The 23,516-nt window shown below is 35.6% G+C and overlaps 1 protein-coding gene across 4 annotated transcripts in view; it reads left to right on the top strand.

Annotated features, from left to right (window-relative positions):
* Nucleotides 1–23,516, top strand: part of Drosha (drosha ribonuclease III) — a 118,132-nt gene that overhangs the window by 52,035 nt on the left and 42,581 nt on the right. For 3 of the 4 annotated variants that reach the window (XM_046422296.2, XM_046422299.2, XM_046422298.2), the window contains 7 exons: nt 2,514–2,683; nt 6,892–7,016; nt 8,600–8,699; nt 10,248–10,355; nt 19,757–19,864; nt 20,544–20,682; nt 21,016–21,076. In XM_046422296.2, the coding sequence (XP_046278252.1) occupies nt 2,514–2,683; nt 6,892–7,016; nt 8,600–8,699; nt 10,248–10,355; nt 19,757–19,864; nt 20,544–20,682; nt 21,016–21,076 (811 nt within the window). The remainder of the gene's footprint in view (nt 1–2,513; nt 2,684–6,891; nt 7,017–8,599; nt 8,700–10,247; nt 10,356–19,756; nt 19,865–20,543; nt 20,683–21,015; nt 21,077–23,516) is intronic. The other variant, XM_046422297.2, reaches the window with a different exon arrangement.

Here is a 23,516-nt window from a genome sequence, read left to right on the forward strand (position 1 = left end):
TCTCATCTATCTGTCCCTTAATATTCCCATAAAATATGAATTTTTTTAAAGGATTCTTAAAAAAACACTACTTCTTCTTACAATATCTTAGGCTAGTAATGTATCTCCAAATGTCCCCACTCTTTTGAAATAATCTCACCACTATTACAAACCAAATATTGGTGTGGCCTTTTCTTTTTTCTTGGTAAATCTAATTCATGTGGCAGTTCTGTTCAGAACTCTCAGGTTTCCTGCATGCTGCTGTTCTGTTTTTATGCACAGGTCGAGTGCAGTTACCTATTCTGGCTTTAGAATTTCTCTTGTCTGCCTGCCTATCTAGAGATTGCAGTAGACTCAGACTGAGACAGGCATCATGGGTTTGCTGTGAGAGGGACATCATCTATTGAAGAACATATGTCACATGCAGGAAGACTGAATACATTTTGAGACTAACTCAGAAATATGCCCCTAACAATGTTTCTTACTTAGTTTGTGCTGCTAGAACAAAAGTACCATGAATTGAGTGACTTAAACAATTTGTTTCTCCCAGTTTTAGAGGTTGCAAATCTGAGATCAGGGTGTCAGGTTCCTGTGAGGACCTGCTTCCTGCTTCACAGACAGCCTTGTATCTTTACCTGATGGAGAGAAGAGAATACAAGCTGTTTCCTGTCCCTTATTACACTAGCACAGATCCCGTTTATGAGGCCTAATCACCTCCCAATGGCCTTGCCTCCTAATACTATCCCATTGGGAGTGAGGACTTTAACATATGAATTTTGAAGGGACATGGTCAGTCTATAACACTATGGGAATTTGCTAATCAAAGGTGACTTTTGGATTTAAGGCAGATGATTTGTAATGCGGCAAAAAAAAAAAAAAGAAAAAAAATTTTCTTTTACTTCTATATAGCTGGGTGTGGTGGTACATGCCTATAATCCCAGAGACTTGGGAGGCTGATGCAGGAGAATCACAAGTTTGAGGCCAGCCTCTGCAATTTAGCAAGTCCTTAAGCAACTTAGTAAGACCTGTTTCAAAGTAAAAAATAAAAAGGGCTCAGGGGCAAAGCACCCCTGGGTTCAATCCCTAGTAACCCCCTCACCTTTTTTATTGTCTCTTCCTTTCCACTGTAATATGAGCTTTGGGAAGGCAGGGGCTTTGGCTGTTTGGATCACTGCTATGAGCCCAGGTCCTAAAATACTGCCTGCTAAGTGCTTAGTAAATATTTGTGAATGAATGAGTATTTAGATGAATGAATGAATGTATTTGCATATATATAATATATATTATATATACATATGTACCATATATGTTGTATATATGCAATGTGGTCCAGATCCACAGCAGCATCTGAGATAGCGAAACAGCTCAAAGGAATTTTGATCTTTTTTTTTTTTTTTTTTTTTAATCTCAAGGGTATTGGCTTTTCCAAATTCTCAGCAGCTCATAATAAAATCTTTACCCTCTTGTGTTTTCTAGATTCCTGGTCCATTAGTTTCTGTGACCCAAATAGGACATTCTGTTTTGTGCCATCCCATCCCCACCATCTTTTGCTTTTGCTACCCTTGTTTCTCCATGAAGTGTTTGGCTCTGTACCATAACTTGAAGCGTAGCTCATGATGGGGAAAGGATAGTCATTGTTCTGTAGATCTTTAGGGCTTTTATCCTTCTTTTGGGTGCGAGTAGGCAAAGAAAAGTGATACCAGGTGGGTTGCCTGTGTTGATTAAGAAGCAAAACCCAAAAAGACAGAATCTCACATTAATGCCCAAATTAAACGGATGTTTTTGGTTCATCAAATGGATTGTCTTTTTCCAAGATACTTCAGTTATTTCTTTTGTTGTTTTTGTCTTCTGTACTTGGTGATATATGTTTCTGAAAGGCACAGAACACTTGGTGTTATTTCCATGTACTAACTCCATAATGATTTTCTACAATATTAGTACCGGAACACTTGGTGTTATTTCCATGTACTAACTCCATAATGATTTTCTACAATATTAGTACCAGCTCTTTAGCTCTATTCATCGTGGCAGGTGCAGCACATTAGCACCAAAAAATTAGACCATAATGCAACAATGGCATATTGAAAACATCCATAAATATCTCATAAAAGCTTAGAATTTCCTTAAGACAGTAACATTACTTCTAAAGAGCTTTCATCTGTTACCTAGAAAGAATGATAAAATATTTAAGACATAACATGGTTCTATATATTATAAACTCTGATTCTTTATGCTAGTGGCTTTAAATTTATTTAGGCAGGCGTCTTTTTTTTTAATATATTCATATCTCACTAATGAAGCTTTTTATCATTTATAATGTTGTTGCCATTTTAGTAAATGAGATAGTTTATGAGCCCTGTTCATTGATGAAACAAATGGCTTTTGTATTATTTGGCACCTGGCTAACAATGTAAATTATAAATTACCTTTTACATGTGCTCTTTTCCCCCATTGTCTTGCTTTTCCTTGTTCAACTGAGGATTGCTGTTAATTGGGAGCCTTACTTTTCCCCTCTCTCTCCACCCCCACCCAAGATGGAGGCAAGGAAGTGCTGTCAATGCACCAGATTCTTCTCTACTTGTTACGGTGTAGTAAAGCCCTGGTACCTGAGGAGGAGATTGCCAATATGCTTCAGTGGGAGGAGCTTGAGTGGCAGAAATATGCAGAAGAATGCAAAGGCATGATTGTTACCAACCCTGGGACGGTATGTTCTGGTAATTCACACATTGAGCACTGAATTGGCTTTTTTTCCAGGTTTGGATGTTTTGCCAAAAACAAACAAACAACAGCAACAAAAACTCAGTACATTTTAAAAGCTTCAAATGCTTATTGTATTTTGTTCTTTGAATAATTTTTGCTTTAAATATTTACTAATCAGAAAATTTTTACTGATCATAGAAAATATTTACTAATCAGAAAATAGTATAATTTAGGCAATATAATTTAGTAATCAGTTCACCAAATTAATAAATTTACCCTGCCTTAAGATTTTTTGATGCAAATTGCCATCCGTAAGGGTTGTGAAATTTGTATTCTGACCTGGAATACATAAGAGTAATCCTTTTTTTTCATACTAGTTACACTGATTCAAAGAATTTTGTCCAGGTTTGGTGGTGCACACTTGTAGTCCCAGCAATTCAGGAGGCTGAGGCAAGAGAATTAAAAGTTCAAGGTTAGCCTGAACAACTTAATTAGATCCTGTCCCAAATAAAAATATTAAAAAGTAGGGGGAGTGCGCTGGGGCTTTAGTTCAGTGGCAGAGCACTAGGCAAGCATGTGTGAGGCACTGGGTTCGATCCTTAGCATCACATAAAAATGAAACAAAGGCATGTTGTCCATCTACAACTACAAAAAAAATTTTAAATATATATATATATAAAGGGCTGGCGATGTAGCTCAGTGGTGAAGTGTCCTTTTGTTCAGTCCCCAGTTCCAAACAAAATAAGATAAGAACTTTGCCAGTTTGCTAGGGAAAAAATTTTATTGTTTCAAATTTATATTTATTTTGGTTTCTAGTGCAAATTGATACTTTGAATGTTTACTGTATATTCATTTTAGATAATTGCCTATAATTATCTTTGGTGTGACTTTTCTTTTGTGGTATTCTTCTCTTTTTATTGATCTGTTATCATTATTATTACAAGTATTTACCATTAATATTGTTTGCTTCTTAAATTTTTTTAAAAAGTAGATTCTAAGTTAATTTTTGAAATAAATATATAAAGGTTGAAAGCAGAAAAATTTAAAAACTTATTTATATAAAATATAGCATTTTATTTCAGGGAGATTTTTTCTCTGTAATATGTTTTATAAAATAATTATATATTGGCATCTTATAAAATTTTGCAGAAATGGAGAATTAATATATATCCATGTAAAGAAACAGAATAAGCTATTTAAACAAAGTTTTCTTTAAACTGCCAATTGTTGAAAACAGTATAAATTATTACTTTTTGTTGTGTTGACACTAACAGCTGCACAAACAAAAAATTGCTGCTTGTAAATCCAAAAAATGAAATAGTTTAGTAAAAATATGTTTAAGCATAAGACTTAAGACTAGAAAAATCATACAAATTTTACTGTTATACTGTTAAGCCACATAAATAATTATCAAAGTAACTTTAAAAGAAATATATAGTAGTACTATGTGATTAAGACTACAAATTTTATTTTTTTTTAAACAACTGCATATATTTTTATTTCTTGTCAGTTTCAGAGCTGGGTCAGAGGATGGGGTTGATGGTGGCAGGAGACATGCGTTTATCTTGGTTGTTCTTTAGTGGACACTGGGAACATAATCACCTTGGGCTTTCTTCTCTGGCATAGTTAAGTTTTCCTGAAATCCTTGTTATCAGCTGGATTTTTTTTTTTTTTTTTTTTAACTAAGGATGTCTTGACTGGCCACATCCCTTATGCTGTAGTCAGTGGAGCATTTTGCAGCTTTAAAAATCCCCTGGTGCTTCTGATCATCCATTGCTTATTTTTGAGTTCAAGGCATAGATGACATTTATGTGTCTCAATTATCATCATTTAGTTACTTAGTTGAGGGACCACTGTGTGAGCCGGTGCTAGTGAAGGTTTCATATTATATATGATGCTTGCTCAGTTGAAAACTCAATGTGTAGAAAACATCTGTGGTGATGGTTGCATTAGTGGGCCTATCAGGAAAGCCTGTAGTTGCAGCAGAGGTTACTGGGCCAAGCCTGCCAGGAAGGCTTCATAAGCACCACAGTGGGGTCTCAGAGAAATCAAGAAACTGTACTAATTATTGGCTCAATTCAGTTTTGAAGATAGTGAGGAAACCAGACTAGTCAGAATGAAATATCATGGTATCTTATATTGGGAAATAATGAGTAATAAATTCAGAGAGGTAAATTTGGGTGTTAGGCTTAGGAATATGTTGAAATTATTTTTTAGTGTTTGTGTAAAGATATTACATCCTCATGAGAAGTGTAAAGTTACTCAGAAGTTAAGGTAGAATGACAGTACGTTGTATCCTCTGTGTACTTGCTTTGAAAGACTTCCCAATGGCAAGAATTTTGGGAAATTTATTAAAATTTTCAAGCCATTATGGTCACATTAAATGCTTCATTGCTTTAAAGCTTAAAAAAAAAAAAAAAAAGATTCCCTGAGCACTTTACCTCTGCCAGGGAATTCTTGGGTCATTAGTGAGAATATTTTTGGTTCTTACACAGAGATAGTATGATAGATGTTGAGGGTATGGTCAGAGTCTAGAACTTATTTAATTCCCTCCCTCCCTATAATTTGGATATACTATGGATTTTTTTTGTTTGTTTTTTTTGAGACAAAGTCTTACTATGTTGCCCAGACTGGTCTTGAACTCTTCTGGGCTCAAATGATCTTTCTTCCTTAGCCTCCTGAGTAGCTGCAAGTATAGGTGTGTGCCACAGCTCATGGCTACTATATTTTAAATCACTGTTTATTCTGTTGATACAATAGCCTGGTCTTTAAAGTCATAGAAATATGAATAATTCAATAGTATTCTTCAATTGTACACTTTCTCTTGTAAAAATGTAGCCTGCCACTTTGATGTACACAATAATTAAAGCAATTATTAGACCTAAGTAACATGTTTCTACTCTACTGCTAATGGATATTGAAGTAATTTGATATTAGTTTCCCTGTGAACAAGTTTTTTTTTTTATCTCTTAATTTTTAGATCAGGTACCAAGTGAAATTTTGATTATTGAATGACATTTAAATTTTTTAAATAAAACTTAAGTTTGAGTTGTTTTTTAACAATATGGACGAATCTGCACAAATCTGTCCTCTTTGTCACATAGTTGTATTTGTCAGATGCTGGGTTGGGTCAGGGATGTAGTTGTAGGTAAGGGACCAACTTTCCCAGTTGTGGGGTGATTTTCCTGGTTTTAGTATTAGAACCAACCCCTACATCCCACACAAACTGGACACTGACTGATTGTAGGAACTGTTGTGGGACAGAATACAGCTCATTTGCCTCTGTGTGCATCAATTCTGAAGCCAAAATGTCTGAAGTAACTGAGCCAAAGACTCCACAATCTTGTACGTGAAATGAATTACTAGTTAGGGACTTCCCTGAGAGTTGATTATAAACAAGGAGTTTGCTAAGACACATTCTCCATGATTTTTATCATCTTTTCACAAATTTAAACTTTTAGGATGAAAGATTTTCCACAAATGGTCTAGAAGTAGCCATCCATTCATTTATTTCCTTATTAGACATGAAGGGAAAAAACATATTAGACTGTTTGTTAAAATACAAAAAATGGAGCTGGGGTTGTGGCTCAGTGGTAGAGTGCTTGCCTAGCATGTGTGAGTCACTAGGTTCAAATCTCAGCACCACCTAAAAATAAATAAAATAAAGGTCCATTGACAACTAAAAAATATTTTAAAAAATACAAAAATGTTGTACAGCTCTTCTAATTTAAAGGTGTAAAATTAAAGAAATTTACAAGGTATACTGAGGACTAGTGCGGGAATATTTTAAATAGAGACATCTGTTTGTGCTTCCTATGTAAAAATAAGCTATTTATTTGAAATGTGAAATTAAAGCACATCTCTTCACTGTGATGTGAAATCCTTCCCTGGTGCCTTGGAGAGGATAAGGAAAAGTTATATCTGACTAGGTATCCTTTTAAAAGTTTAATTTTTAAAGGTTTCTGTGTGGACTGCAAAAAAAGGATAAAATCATTGTTCATTATGCCAAATGGCATAGACTCATTTGCAGTGATGACATTATAGTTTTTATATAGTATAGCTGCTATGATTAAAAGATTTTAAATGACATTTTTCCCTTTGGGGACAAGACTTTCCTAGAAAAAAATCCGATTAATTCCTTCCCTATTTATATTAAAGTCAATACTTGAAGTCTTCTTATGGGAATAAATGGCTTTGATTTTTTTTCTCTAGAAACCAAGTTCTGTCCGCATCGATCAACTAGATCGTGAGCAGTTCAACCCTGATGTGATTACTTTTCCGATTATCGTGCACTTTGGGATACGCCCTGCACAGTTGAGTTATGCAGGAGACCCACAGTAAGATATTTCTCGGTGTTTGTCTTAGCCACTTTCACCTTCTACTAACAGCTGAATTAGCAGAGGAATACCCTTTAGTGGACATTTTCCTTTTTAAAAATTAAGAATTGAAATGAGCCATGTTCCAAATTTAGGTTACCAAATGGTAGCTCCTGAAGAATGATTTTTTTCTCTACTATTTGACTATAAGAAATTATTATGAAAATAGATTATCCTTGGCAGTGTTGGTCAACTTGAGTCCTGTATGGTTTTAGACTTTAAGGAGCTTTTCCTTTATTTGTCATTATAATAATTATTGTTATCATTTTTTATTTTTTCAGTGCCCTCTAGAGGAAAATAGCACCATATTGGTTCCTAGCACTGCTGAATTTGTGCATAATTCTATTTTGGCGGGCATCTTATTAAGATCTCAAGACTCCTTGCAGAGTCAAGGGTTGTGTTGGAAGTAGGAGCCACATGTCCTACTTAAGAGTTGTTACTTTGCACATTTGGGTTTTTCCAACTGGCATGTTAGTCTTTTTCTGGTAGAAGATGAGGATGTGTGGGAGTGGAGATAGTACCATTGTATTCTTCAGGAATGCTTGGATTTCCTACCTTGTTAAACAGTTTCCTGACTTAATTTTTTTAAAATAAAGGATTCATGATGGGAGAAAAGGGATGGGAGATTTTCAATTCATAAATACAGTTCTGGCTGACATATATTAGAAGAGGCTAAAGGGTTTTGTTCTTTTTTTTCCCCCTTTGGATAAAAGTATGAAGCAGTGAACCAGGCACTGTGTAAGTACTTCTTTCTTTCCTCCATTCTCTAAAAAAAATGTTATCAAAAAAGGAGAGCCCAGCTCAGGCCAAGAAAGGAGCAGTTTCATTATGACAGAAAATCTTTTGCAAATCCCTTCTTCTCAGAAAAATGTTAGTAGAATGTGATTAGGCTCTCGTCAACTCAGATGACAGGACTGTGAATTGATGGACTGCATATTCTCTTCATTCCCAGATGTTAAACAGTATTCTTTAGACTGATCCAGGTTGTCACATATGTGGCTACAACAAATATATTTATTATGATTATGGTAAATACAAATTGGTGTATACCATTTATCTTTTCCCTCTCCAGTGGAAAAATGGGTACAGTTATGTGTCTCAGGTATCAGCACAAACAGGGTGCTCTATTCCAATACTCTTTAGCTGATTAGCCCTATTAAAGAAGGGGTTTTCTTCCAACAAAAGAAATATTTCATATTTAAGTATAATCATTCACTTGTAAAAAGGTAATAACAACGAGAAAGAGGACATGTTTCCATTGACTAAAGTGTTTCTGTGTGTCTTCTTTGGAATTGTTTCCAGAGATTCATCTTTATAGTCACATTCATTTTCAACTGAAATAAGCAATAATCAACTTAATCACCAGGTTCCAGATGACTTGCCATCCTGCCCTCCAATCCCAAAACCTTAGAATGAAGGTTTGCTGCCATTAAGGATATTCAAAGGAATGTGATTTATGACTGAGCAGGCCTATTAAAATAATTGGTTATCTCACTGTAGATTGACTTCTCTGTCTGAGATGTCTGTCTTGTCCTTTTCCTTAGGTACCAGAAACTGTGGAAAAGTTATGTGAAACTTCGCCACCTCCTAGCAAACAGTCCCAAAGTCAAACAAACTGACAAACAGAAGTTGGCACAGAGGGAGGTCGGTATTGAAACTGATTCCTTGGTGATTAATGATGATGTACCTCACATTTATTTCAAGATTGTTGTATTACATTGTACTTGTAGAATAAGTTAAAAATATACAAAGTGCTTTTTTAAACAACCAAACTTTATTTCTCTCCTCCGTTAGTATATTGATCATTTAAAAAAATCTCCTGGTACCCAAGAGAGGAGGATTTGTTTCTTAATGTGTTAATACCTTTGGGAATAATTTTTTTTTTTTTTTTTTCATTTTTGGTAGTGCTGAGGATCAACCCAAGGCCTTGCACAAGTAAGGCAAATGCAGCAAACGCTGTACCATTGAGCTACACTGCCATTCCATCAAGTATATCCTTCATAGAAATTGAAAAAAGCTTAAAAGTTTGCTAAATCGGCCTTTTATTTTTGAATATAAAGTGCACATTATGCAGCATTGAGTCTTACTGAGATTTCTTGGTCTTAGGGTCATAAAAAGTCTTTCATAATTCTGGTGGTTTATCAGAGTGAACATGTTTTGTAAGGTTTGATATCCCACATTCCATATTTCTTCACTAATGAGTAGTAGTATTCTTGTTTTCCAGGATTGATGTTTTAGTTTAAATTTGAAAATAAATGGATTTAGTATCAATACAGAATTTTGTCTCAGTGAGGTTTTTTCTGCTGTAATAGTAGAATAGCAAGGCTTGGAGGCTGGGGAAAGCGAATTCCGGCTTTGTCACTTACTGTGACTTGAGCCAGTCAGCTTTTTTGTAAAGGAGGGTTGAAGACTGAGAAGCTGACTGAAATATGCCTGTTTTAATGCACCCAAGGAAAAAGGTGGGTGTGGGCTTCTGAAATGCTCCATTTAACATCTGTCCTATGGTGTTTGGTCTGTAGTAGGAACTTAATCAGTGGTGGAGGTTGTGGTGATTCCTCTTTATTATGAATTACTATGAGATTTTTTTTAATTGAACTGCACGTATACAAATATAAAATTATGTCTTATAATTAATTGTCTGAAGGGCATTGAAGGTGAAGAGTCAGTTCTTGATTGAGTCTCCCAGGTGAAATTTTGGATCATTTATCTTTTTTTTTTTTTTAATGTCCCCTTATAGCAGGAACGTAAAGAGGTTTGCAAATTAGAAGGCAATTTTTAGAATTTGTGGGTTGCAGATTAAGTGATTGTCTTTCTTAGATGGAAATGCTTAACATAAGGCTTGATATGAATATAATTTTTACGTGCTGAATTCAAATCCCAAACACCACATTTTGTTTCTCTTATCAGTGAAAGGACATATTTTGTTCGAATGTGCCAGATTAGTAGATTTGGTTTAGAAATTTCCTTATATAGTTACCATGAAGGATCACCTTGGCTTCACACATCCCAGCCATCATTTCAAATAAAATATAATTCTGCACAAAGAGGTTTGAGTACCTGAATGTAGGGATGATACTGAATTGTAAAGATAGTATCGAATATGTGAATCCAACTTATTTTCTAATGCTTGCTGTTTGGCTTAATATTGCTTTACAACTATCAAGTTACTCATCATAATGAGTTCTTTTCTAGGAAGCACTCCAAAAAATACGACAGAAGAATACAATGAGGCGAGAAGTAACTGTGGAACTAAGTAGCCAAGGATTCTGGAAAACTGGCATTCGTTCTGATGTCTGTCAGGTGATGACACTTCTGAGAACACAATTATGCCCATCTCTCTCTTCCTTTAAAAGGCATTGGCACTGAAATTTTGTCTAATTGAAAAGTTTCTATGGAACACACTACCCTCAGGCTAAATGGAACAGGAAGCATAGATTGTTTTCTGTTGTTTGGGTTTTATTTTTGTTGTCTGTTCTGGTGTTGTTGTTATTGTTTTTTTGTGTGTGTGTGTGTACGTCTGTGCGTGTGGGTAAGGGGGGAGGAGTGTATGTAGTAATTCAGACTCTTTACTTTAGATAAAGCTATGTCTGCCTTCAAATGCACCTGCCTAATTGCAGCACACATGTAGATGCTGGTACAAAAGAGATAATCCAGCAGCCATACAGGATCTTTGGAGTGTACAAACTTTCTGGAACAATGACCTAAATTTATATTGCAGAGAACTGAGGGCATTAATGAACAGAATCAGTATGCATTTCATATTTGAACCAAATGACAGTATTTTTTTTCTCTTTGGTGAACTCAATAGAGAAATATTTCAGCCATGGGTAACTGACTCGTTAATGAGTATTTTTGTCTTTCCCATGGGTGGGATTTATACCAGATTAGATATCACCCAAAACCAGCATATTCTTAAGATCTTCAAGATAGCTGTTCATTGCACTTCATGAGAATTACAGTAAAGGAAATGAGTGTGCAGACTGGGTTAGATAATGCAATTTGCTTTGTTCAGCCTTTTGGAAAAATACGTCCAGGCTTCCACTTGTCTGTTTTGATGGTACCATTCATTGTAATAAGTTCAGGCAACTTCTTAGATATTTATTTCATCATAAAGAATTTTTTGAAGAAAATCAATGTTGGCATTTAATTATTATATTGAACAGTACAGTTAAATCCAATAATTAAAAGTATTGCTACACAGTTCATTTACTGAGTGATATCCAAAGCTAACTATTTTTGTATTAAGACGAACTACTATTGATGCAATGCTAAATAGTTTGAGAATAATTATCTACAGTGGTAACCAATTACATTCAACATTTTCTCAGTTATTTTTTCAATTGACCAATATTTTTTACTATCAGTCCTTTGAGAGGTGAATATTTTCTGTCTTTGATTCTTTCCCAGCACCATTTGAAGTCATATCTCTTCATTTTTTCTATTTGTTAGTGTTTCTACAAATCCAGCGTTTGGTAATCTCAGTGATAAGTAAATCAGAGTTCATTATTTAAGAAGTCATAACATTTTAGGAGCTATGGGCATGGCTCAGTGGTGGAAGCATTTACCTAGCACATTTTGAGGCCTAGCACATTTGATCCACAGCACCAAACACACGAGAAAGTTTCATCAAACTGTGGTGTATTAAGAATTGCAAGAAAACTTAGAGCCTCCTAGTTTATTGGTTTTTATAGTTGTGTTTTTGATTAACTCTGAAGTATTTTTTCCAAACAAAACCCCGTGGAGCTGTAATTTGTAAAAGGAGGGAGGAAAAAACTGTCTGATGAATGGTCGGGTGCTGGTGTGGAGAGAGTGTCTCGTTTTACTTGATTTCTCTGCTCCATGTAGCAGTCATTAAGCCGGTTTATTCCACTGAACTTTTTTTTTTTTTTTAAGTATTAAACCCTTTTATTCTTTTTTTGATAAAACAGGGATGCTAAATGATCTGTTTGTTCCAAGGTAGTTTTATATTCTTTAGCAATATCATAGATGTCTTGCTCTGGCTGTACAGCTAGTAGAGAGGCAGCTCAAGAATTAGGTTCTCTTTTTTCTCTCTGTGTTGTCTTCTATATTCTGCCTCAGGGTAGGTAGGCAAAAGGACTCATTTGCCTTGATTAATGGTCAGAGAAAATGGATCCTGGTTAATTCCCTGCAAAAGTGAATGCTTCGTGTTCTAATAATAACTTTCCCTCTATGGAACTCCCCCTGTTCCAAAGAGAATTGCCATCTATTTAGAAGTCATGCTTTCATTCCTTGTTTCTTTTAGTAGATGTCTTTTTAACATTTAAATACGATTACCCTCATGTTTAAATGACTTGATAAGAATCTAAATTGCTGGGCTGGGGATGTGGCTCAAGCAGTAATGTGCTTGCCTGGCATGCGTGGGGCGCTGGGTTTGATCCTCAGCACCACATAAAAACAAAATAAAGTTGTTGTGTCCACCAAAAACTCTCTCTCCCTCCCTCTCTCTCTCTTTAAAAAAAAAAGAAAAAAGAAAGAATCTAAATTGCTGCCTCTGAGTTCATATGTATAGAAGGAATTACTTATGGTTTGTTTAAAAAAAAAGAAAGAAAGTTTGTATATAAAAAGGAATGAAAATGAGCCAGCCAGCTACCCAAAAAATCAGTATAATCTAAAGAGAAGAAAATGTAAGGGATGGAGGTATAGCTCAGTGGTATAGTACTTACCTAGGATGTAGGAGGTCTTGGGTTCCATCCCCAGTATCTCAGAGAGAGAGAGAGAGAGAGAGAAGGAAATCTAAGAATGATTACATTGTGGGGCTTGGGAGTTGCCTCTCTGCTTTGAAATAGCTTTTTACACATCAACATCAAATCATCTTGGAGGCATTCTGTAGCTCTCAGCTTTAGGTGAACAGATGAGTTATTTGTTTATCTTGATATGAAATATAATGTCACTGTAATATTCTTGAAGTTGTGAAAGTGAATTATTACCTGCACTGAACTTAAAATGTTAACATATAGAGATGCCACCTTGAGAGAATTTGAAAGTGTTACTCATCAACTCATTCATTATAGTCAAGCAACCTAGTTCTAATATTAAATGCAAAAAGCTAAAGTAAGGTAGAAATGATGTAGGGGAGAATGATAAGGGCAAATTGATTAATAATAGTTGCCTCTAAATTAATGAGTTTAGCCATACATTTTGGTTCAATTTTTACATTGAAATTCTTTAGGTAAACAATAAGGGGCAACATAGTTCCCTCTAGTTTATATGTGTGTGTAAATCAGATAAAACTGAATATATTTTGCAGGCTGCTTTTAGGCTTATTTCTAAGGGTCGTCTTAACCTTCTTTGTATAGTCCATTGTGTGGGTGACTACTCACAGGCTATACAAGTTGACATTTTTATTGCTTACTTGGTTTTTATGTTTTGTTCATGATTTTGGTTGTAGAGGTTTAAAAAATATTTATAAAATTGGCAGCATTTTGAAAACAATGATTTTATTGTTTTCAAGTAATATTGGCTTGCACCTTGGAACTGTTATTTGATTTCTTATCCTAAAACAAATGTTTTCTTTGGGTATGTGTACTTCAAATAAATGGCATAGAATAACGCAGTTTAAAACCTTCAGAACAAAGGTATTTAGTATTTTGGATAATGAAGAATAAGAATCTGAGAGACTTGAAAAATAGCAGTTAAATTAATTTATACACTGAATACTTAGAATAACCCTGATGCCAGTTAATAGATGGGCTTATACTTAATTTTAAGAGAAGAAAGATTGAGTGCTTCTCAGAAATCCTTTGTTTGTTTGTTTTTCTCCTTCTATTTTTGGTAGTTCATCAGTATAGAACTTACTCTTTATTGGTAATAATTGCTAGTAGTTATCTGGCCAAAAACTTGTGAGGCTGTCTGGCTGCTGTAGGAGATAAAACTGTTGTGATAAATCCAAGGTGGAGTGATGTAAGAGTACATTTTCCTCGGTCAGAGAAGTTGGCAAGAGTTATTAGGTGGCTAGGAAATTCCACCTGGTATCCCAGACAATGTTAAGAGGAATGAGAACAGGGCAGGTGCTGTAACCTGTGGTTATATGGAAACCAAATGCAGACTTGTCACCAAGTTTGGAGAGAAACCACTGAAGGATTTTCTCTGTGTTGCTGTTTGCTAGTGAATTCTGGGCATTGTGGAAAAAAAAAAAAAAAATCAAAACCTGGATCGGTCTCATTCACCAGTATCTTTCCTTTTCTTCCTTCCTCCCAGCTCCTGATCTGCTTGCTCTACTGATATCCCTTTTATTATCATTATTATTATTATTTAATTAGTATATTATAATTACATGTATATATAGATCTATCTGTATCTATATATCTATATATACATGTATCTGAGACTGGAAAAAAATGGAGCATGATGACTCAGAAGAGGAAGAAAAGGAACAGGCCACTATAGAACCTGACTTTTAAGAACACATAATGGAGCTTGGTGTGGTGGTGCCCAACTACTCAGGAGTTGCACCTTGGAACTATTATTTGATTTCTAGAACAAATGCAGAAGGATCATAAGCTGAAGGCCAGCCTAGGCAACAAAGACTCTTATCTCAAAATAAAAAGGGCTAAAGTTGTAGTTCCATAAAGAGCATTTATCTAACATGTATGAGACGATACATGTTGAGGACAACAAATTGAATCCCCAGTAGTGCAAAAGAAGAAAGAGTTTTGCACTTTAGGTTAAATGGAGTCTTCTATGGAAGGAGACACCTGGCCCTGTGCTGTCTTGAGGAGGAGGTTTGTGGAAAGCACTAGACAGCTTCATGAGGGGCAAAGAACTGTGCCTTGTGGTCATCTCACCAGTGTGAGGCTGGTGTCCAACTGGGGACACTGACTCCTGGAGGAGAAACAGGAGGGAGGCTTGGGAGAAGAGGAGCCACACTGTGCTGGTGTGTTTAATTTGAGTGGAGAGAGAGCTACATTTTGAATCAATTGATGAATGTACTCTTTTCCTGGAGTGACTAGGTGAAATGGGTTGGAGGGCTGCCATGGTTGTCAGACCAACTCTTGCTCAGTGATTTATCAAAGAATGGCTGCATAGGGAGAAGAAACATCTCTAGGGATTAAGAGATTCTGGACAACAAATTGAAGGAAGAATTTTGTAAGTTAGATTATGTGGGGGGGAGAAGGACATTTTCTTTTATTGGTGCATTTTAGTGATACATAATAGTGGAATTCATTATGCAATATTCAAGCATGAACATAAAATAATTGGATCCATCTAATTCCCAGTACCTTCCCTTTTCTTCCCTCCTCCCAACTCCTGATGTGCTTGCTTTACTCTACTGATATCGCTTTTATTATCATTGTTATTATTTTTATTATTTAATTAGCATATTATAATTACATGTATATAGAGATCTGTCTATATATCTATAAAAGCAGGATTCATTGTGGTTTGTTTGTACATGGACATAGCTAATTTGGTAGGGTGGTATATGCCTTAATCCCAGCTACTTGGGAGGCTGAGGCAAGAGCATCACAAATTTGAGGTCAGCTTGGGCAACTTAGTGAGGCTGTGACTCAAAATAAAAAAGGACAGGACTAGGAATATAGCTTATTGGTGGAGCACTTGCCTAGTGTGTGTGAGACCTTGGGTTTGATCCCTAGCACCACAAAGAAGGAAATATCCCTTTTATTATCATCTGAGAGGTGACTGGCTTTAAATAATTAACAAATGGATTTTGATTTTTGCACTACATGAGCTGTTTTTTTTTACTGGAGACTTAGTGCTACTTGTAAAGGAAGGAAAGAAGTCTTTGTTTAATGACTAAGGTCTGATAGAGAATTTTTTTTGTTTTTTTTTGTGCTGGGGATTGAATCCAGGCTCTTGTGCATGTGAGGCAAGCACTCTACCAACTGAGCTATATCTCTAGACCTGAGAATTATTATTTTTTATTAATGAAAAGTTTTTAAACACATACAAAATTAGAAGAGTATAATGAACTCTGTATATCAACTTCAAAAATTCTCAACAGCATTTCTATAATACAGATAACTAGCTACTGTGCACATTTTCCTGATTTTCTGTTAAGTGTATTTCAGTCTGAATTGAGGTTCAAACAATAATAATGCATTGTGATTAGTTAATTTTTTTTTTTCTTCCAGTACTGGAAATTGAACCCAAGGGCTCTCTACCACTGACCTATACCATAGCCCTTTTTTATTTATTTTGAGGCAGGGTCTCGATAAGTTGCTGAGTTTGTGATCCTCCTGTCTCAGCCTCCTGAGTAGCTGGAATTACAGGTGTGCACCACCATACCAGGCTAGTTAATGTCTTTTTAATCTGTAGATTTTTATTCCATTTTTCACTTTTTTTCTCCCTGCCAATATTTCTTGAGGAAAATGGGTCATGTGTTGAGTAGATGTTCTGGGGTCTGATCTAGTGTTGCTGACTGCAACTGTATGGTGTCCTTCAACATTGCTTCCGTCCCTTATTTTTCCTTTAAATTGGTAGATCTACAACTGCAGTTTGAGACAGTACCACTGGCCACATGGCTATTTAAACTTAAAATAATTTAAGTGAAAATTTAAAAAGGTGTTTTCTCAGTTGCCCTAGCCACATTTTGAGCACTCAGTAGATCCCTGTGGCTACTGCCTTTTTTAACAGCAAAATGTAGAACATTTCTGTCTTCACAGAGAGTTCTATTGAACAACAGTGGTCAGATTTTAAGTTCCTTGTTTTTGCAAGAGTTTCATAAGCAATGGTAGTCTCTGTGTGTTACATTGTCACCATTGGTGGATTATTACTTAGATGGTTCAGTAATTCATTGCAGTCTGCCAAAGAGATATTCTGTCTTCCTTCGTTATTAGAATATTTTTGAAAAAGAATCTGTTCCTCACCAACTATGTTTCCTCACTTTGGACTTGATCTTGATTCTCTTTTGTTGCTCTTTGAGTTATGTAAGTGAAATAAATTTTGTACAATAAGTGGAATACTTCTTGGTACTTTTAGGAAGGAGGTGTAAGCCAGGGTAGCTTTTTTTTTTTTTTTTTTTTTTTGGTTGTTCAAAACATTACAGAGCTCTTGACATATCATAATTCATACATTAGATTCAAGTGGGTTATGAACTCCCATTTTTACCCCAAATACAGATTGCAGAGTAGCTTTTCAGGGATCTTGAGCTCCTCCTATTCTTTCTGCAGTGTTAAAAATGCAGCCTCCAGGTGGCACCTGTCCCTGTGTTTATTTAGACCTTTTCTTCCCTTTGCCCTTTATTGTCTCTCTCTTGCTCAATGCCTTCTACCCCCAGCACTCTCTGTTCATGGTAGAGCATTACCCTGCAAAGGAGCTTTAGTTTTTAGTTTGGAGTGTTTAAAGGACCGAGACTTCTCCAGTATTGTCCAACTGTCTCTTTTCTCACCCTGTGAATTAGATTGTGCACAGCCCTCTCTAGTTTAGGTCACTTTTTTTTGTGTGTGTGGTAGTGTTGGGAATTGAACCCAGGGCCTTTTGCATGGAAGGCCAGCACTCTACCAACTGAGCTATATCCCCAGTCCCTCAGTCACATTTTTAATAAATACTAGCTGTTGATTTGGGGATGATTCCATTCTCAGGGCTGTCAGAAGCCCTGTTACTCTCCCTCTTTTCTCTCATGCTAATGCTGAGGTCCCCATGCTGTCTGTTCTCATTCACTTTTATTTGATGGTTTGTGAGGATTCCTTATCTAGTTTTTACATAGCTGTTTTTCAGAGGTGTTTGGTTTTGCTAGTGTAGTTGTTCTCCTGTCTTGGGAGAATTTAAGGAGATTTGGAAACTACGCTACCATTTTCTCACAATCTCTCAAAGGAGTGTTTTTGTTTGTTTGTTTGTTTAATTGAAGGGAAAGTATGATGCTCAGTGATTTTATTTCAACATTGCAAAGATTTGGTAATTTTTAAAATGAAGTAGAGATTATAACAGTCTCATAGATAACACTGAAACATGATTGTCTCGAATCCAGGTAGAGGGTAGAGGTGGATCATACATAATTTTCCATGATACTCGAGGAAATAGACCTATTTGGAAGGAGAAAGTGGCTCTGTTTAGAGCAAGTTTAGGGGAAGAGATGAAGGAACTAAAAGTTGTTTCATTATGAGACAAGGTGGAAATAAGGGTTAGGTTAGCTAAGGTAAGATGGTGGGGGGGTCATGCCACAAAAGTGTTCTGTTTGTTTCCAGAGGTAGAACTAGAAAGAGAAGGGTAGGCCTCCTATGAGACAGATTTGGGCTTGAAGTGTAAAGTGACTTTTTAATACTCAATTAAATTCTAGAGTGAGTATTACTTTCCTGACAAGTAATGATTCATTACTCAGGAGGTATTAAAAAATAAGAAGCTTGAGGTCGAGTCTGTACTTTAGAAAGGCAGTTGCTCTGCATAGTTCTCATGGCTCATCACCTTGAGCTGTCAGCATCAACTCCCTTGAGCTTCCTGCAGTTTAAATGGCTGCAAAACTGTGTTATACTTTGGGTGCATACTTTGTGTTCATATTGTTGTTTTTAAATATAGCACTTATAAAAACAAAGTGGACCAAGTGCCAGTAACTCAGATTATAATGGAGCCCTTGATAGCAAAAACAGGGCGTTCATCTTTTAATCTTCCACCGATATTTTAAGGCCTGGCACATGGAGGTGCTCAATGTATATTTATTGAATGGAGCTGGCAAGAAAGATTTTCTGTTGATTAGAGATCCTATTTGGTAGAACTAGTCTTTCTTTATAAGTTAATAATACAGGGAACTGATTTCTGTAGTTTCAAGCAAATCCATTTTCATGTATTTTTAAACAATACCAGCTTAAAATACTTCAAAGACTGAAATGATGTAAAGCATATGTCAATCATTTTGTGGGCTGTGCCCATCCTCCAGGTTCTAATGAATAAGAATGATTCCTTCATTTTCTTGAGTTCTAGGGAAACATTCTTAAAGAAAAGAAAAAAATATGTCTTTCATGAAATCATCTCCCAATAAGGAATCTTCAGCCAAATGAAAAGTGATTGAAGCAAAAATATAAGTTTCATGTCCTCAGGTGCCTTAACTGTATTTGATGGTTTTACAAAAGTTGTCTTTGGAATGTTAGATCATTAAATGTTAAACCTAGAGTGGCTTTTGGAGATCATTTGGTTCAGAGGTTCTTTATCAAAAGATAATGATGGGGTTTAGGTTGTGAACACATAAAAATTGGGTATAACTTTTGCATGTTTCTATATATATGGGCATTTTCCTGGGGAAGGTCATTTTCCTTCAATTGTCAAAACTGTCTTCACCCTAAAGAAGAATGAGTCCTAATCCATTTTTTTTTTGTGTGATTAGAAACAGGAGGCAGAGAAATGCATGTGCCTCACTCGAGGCTGCCCTGCTGCATACTAATGGAACCAGAGCGGCTCCTACTTGAATAAGGGCTGAGATTTTTGTATTTGCTCATTTAATCCTTTTACTATCCATGGGAACTTAGATAAAGAGGTAAAGTAATTTGCTTCAAGTCACACAGTGACAGAACAGGATTTGGACTCAGGCATTCTGGTTCCACTGACTAGATAGACCCTTAATAACTACAGTGTTCCACCCCCTATGGATGATTCTACAGGATGCCACACACCCAGTAAACTGTTCTAGGATTTTGCAAGATGAAATTTGTCATGTGGAAATGATTCTTGTTTGTTGTAAAATAAATGAAGCATTTTTATAGGGTTAAACATATTAAAGTATTTCTTTCTAGCATGCAATGATGCTGCCTGTTTTGACCCATCATATCCGCTACCACCAATGCCTGATGCACCTGGACAAGTTGATAGGATATACTTTCCAAGATCGTTGTCTGTTACAGGTAAGAATTGCTCTCCTGTGAACTACCCTAATAAAATACAAGTAAGTTATCTTACAGATTTACAATGATGCATTAGGTTCTCTTGTGGGAGTGATGAGGATTTTTGTTCTACCCTGGTTGCTTTTGCTGCTTTCAAATCCTTCCTCTCACACTTATTTGAGGTTCTCCCTACAGAAATAGGCTCAAGCTAAAATCGGCCTTCAATCCTGAGCCCTCTTCCATTGCTTCCTTCTTTTTGCCTCTTCTTTCCAGTGCTGAGTATGTAATTCTCTGAAAGGCATGGATTTTTAGGGTCTTTTTTTTTTTTTTTTTTCAAAGAGGGTTTGTGCCTGAGTTCTGGAAATTTGATTCTGGAGGAGATAAGATGGAATGATCAAGGTTAAAAATCTGACTGGAGCTGGGCATAGTGGTGTATGCCTGTAATCTCAGCTATTTAGGAGGCTAGAGCAGGAGGATTACAAGATTGAGGCTAGCCTTGGCATACTTATCTCAAAATAAAAAAAAAAGAGTTTGGGATGTGACTCACTCATAAAGCATCCTTGAGTTTAATCCCGGTACTCTCTCCCCCTCCCAAAAAATTGACTGGATAGACAGCTTTCCTCCTTTTATTCAGGATGATCTAACAATGGTGTTTCTGTGCTGAGTTTTTAAAACTGAACTTATTTCATTGAAATTTTAGCTGGCCATGACTCATCCAAGTCATCATTTAAATTTTGGGATGAATCCTGATCATGCCAGGAATTCTTTGTCTAACTGTGGAATTCGGCAGCCCAAATATGGAGACAGAAAAGTTCATCACATGCACATGCGGAAAAAAGGTTCGTTTGGATGACTCTGAGACTCTACTCTCATATTTTGGCCCTGAGTTTCCTGAGTAATTCTTTAATCTTCTCATTCTCTAGTGCTTCTTGATCCATTTTTAATAACTTCAGGTTGTTCACTTTGGGAAGAGGATTATAATAAAGATAGATGAATTTTTTAGAAAAATTTCTTTTCATCAAGTGTTTTATATAATTGTTTATCAGACTTTTAGACATGCAGATATTAAGCCTTTTAAAGTCAAGTTGGGGTAAGAACATTTTCTGTGTGCCATATGATGGTCCTAGAATACTTTTAATGATATTTATGTATTTATGTTTTTCTAAAAATAGGAATTAACACCTTAATAAATATTATGTCACGCCTTGGTCAAGATGATCCAACTCCTTCAAGGTAAAGTAGTTTTTAAAACAAAATTCATTGAGAAGTAATTCACATACAGTTTACCCATTTAAAGTGTACAGTTTAGTGGGTTTTTTGTATGTTCACAAAATTGTACAACTATGACTACTTTCTAATCTTGGGACATTTTCATCACCCCCAAAAGAAGCACTATCCATTAATAGTCACTTCCTGTTTCCTCTCAGCCTGCTGAGTGCTAGGCAAACACCATTTTACTTTCAGTCTCTTGGGCATTTGCCTGTTCTGAACATTTCCTATAAATAGTGTTATACAATGTGTGGTCTTTTGTGGCTGACTTATTTTAGTTCTCATAATGTTTTTAAGATTTGTCTATGTTATGTATCAAATTCATGCCAAATAATATCCCATGATAAAGTTACACCACATTTTATTTACCCGTTCATCAGTTGATAGGCATTTGGGTTCTTTCTAATTTAGGGATATTATTATGAATAATGTTGCTGTGAATATTTGTGGGCAGATTTTGTGTGAACATATGCTTTGATTTTTCTTGGACATAAACCTAGGAATGGAATTGCTGGGTCATATGGTAACTGTTTCATCTTTTAGGAACTGCGAAACTGTTTTTCAAAGTGATTATACCATTTTATATTCCCAGCAGCAGTATATCAGTGTTCTAATTTTTTCACATCTTTTCCATACTTATTATTACTCTTTTTAATTCTAGCCATCCTAGTGGGTATAAAGTGCTATCTCATTGTCATTTTGATTTGCATTTCCTTGATGGCTTATAATGTTCAGCATCTTTTCATATGTGGAGAAATATTTATTCAGATCCTTTTTCTCATTTTTAAATGGGTTATTTTTTATTGAGTTATAGTAATATTTTATATATTCCACATACAAGACACATAATCTCATTTTAGGAATTGTCTTTTCATTTTCCTAATTATATCCTTTGAAGCACAGAAGTTTTAATGTTTTAGTTCATCTATTATTTCTTTTGTTGCTTATGCTTTTGGTGTTCTGTCTAAGAAACCGTTGCCTAACATAAAGTAGGTATTGATCTGTGTGTCTGTCCTGATATCAGTTCCACACTGTTTTGATTGTGGTAGTTTTGAAGTAAGTTTCAAAGTAGAAGATATGTGAGTTTCCCAACTTTGTTCTTTTCCGGGTTTTTTACATGAATTATTGGATCATCTTGTCAGTTTCTACAAAGAAGTCTTATGGGATTTTTTAAGGATTAGGTTGAATCTGTAAATTGATTTGGGAACAGTTACTATCTTGAAATTAAGTCTTCTGACCCAGGAATATGGGATATCTTTCCATTTAAATCTTCTTTAGAAAACATACAGAAATACATTTGATTTTTATATGTTGATGTTGTATCCTGTAACTTTTATCATCTTGTTTATTACTCTAATATTTCTTGTGAAGTCAGATGCTTTTTAATCGCTCTGGCTAGAGCCTCTAATACAACATTGAACAGAAGTATTAAAAGCAGATTTTTGACTTGTTCTTTTCCTAGGGGGGTGGATTTAGTCTTTCACTATTGAAAATGATGTTTCTTGAGGGTTTTTCACAAAAGCCCTTTAACAGATTGAAGACATTCTATCCCTTGTGTTATTTTTGTTGTTGTTGTTGTTTTTAATCACAAAAGGGTGTTGAGGTTTGTTACATGCTTTTTCTGTATTGAGATAATCATGTACTTTACATTTTTTTCTTTTATTCTACTCATCTGATATAGTAATTGATTTGGGGGATTAAACTAACCTTCCTGAGATAAATCTCACTTGATCATAGTGTATAATCATTTGTATATTGTGCTGTATTTAATTGGTTTATATTTATCTGAGGATTTTTGTGTCTACATTAATAAGAGGAATTATTTATAGTTCTCCTTTTCTGTGAGGTCTTTCTTCCTCCTCCTCCTCCTTTTTTTTTTTTTTTTGGTACTCAGGACAGATCACAGGGGTGCTTAACCTCTGAATTATAAACCTAGATTATTATTTTGAGACAGGGTCTTGCTAAGTTGCCGAGGCTGGCCCGGAACTTGTGATCCTCCTGGCTCAGCTTCCCAAGTTGCTGGGATTACAAGCATGTGCCACCACATCTAGCTGTTGTCTGATTTTATTGTTGTGGTAATACGGTCTTCACAGAGTCAGTTGAGAAGTTTTATAGGTTGGCTTTTCTTATTTTATTTCTTGATTTCTATAAGATATCTTTTGGGGAGGGGTAGTGGGGGTTGAACTCAGGGGTACTTGACCACTGAGCCACATCCCGTCTCTATTTTGTATTTTATTTAGAGACAGATCTCACTGAGTTGCTTAGTGACTTGCTTTTGGTTTTGGTTAGGCTGGCTTTGAACTCAAAATTCTCCTGCCTCAGCCTCCTGAGCTGCTGGAATTCCAGGTGTGCTCCACTACTCCCAGCTTATAATATATCTTTATATATTAAAATTCTCACTTTG

The sequence above is a fragment of the Marmota monax genome, unplaced genomic scaffold, assembly GCF_021218885.2.
Source record: "Marmota monax isolate L192 unplaced genomic scaffold, Marmota_monax_Labrador192_F-V1.1 WCK01_AAM20220418_F8-fsc00077, whole genome shotgun sequence".
Classification (NCBI taxonomy): Eukaryota; Metazoa; Chordata; class Mammalia; order Rodentia; family Sciuridae; genus Marmota; species Marmota monax.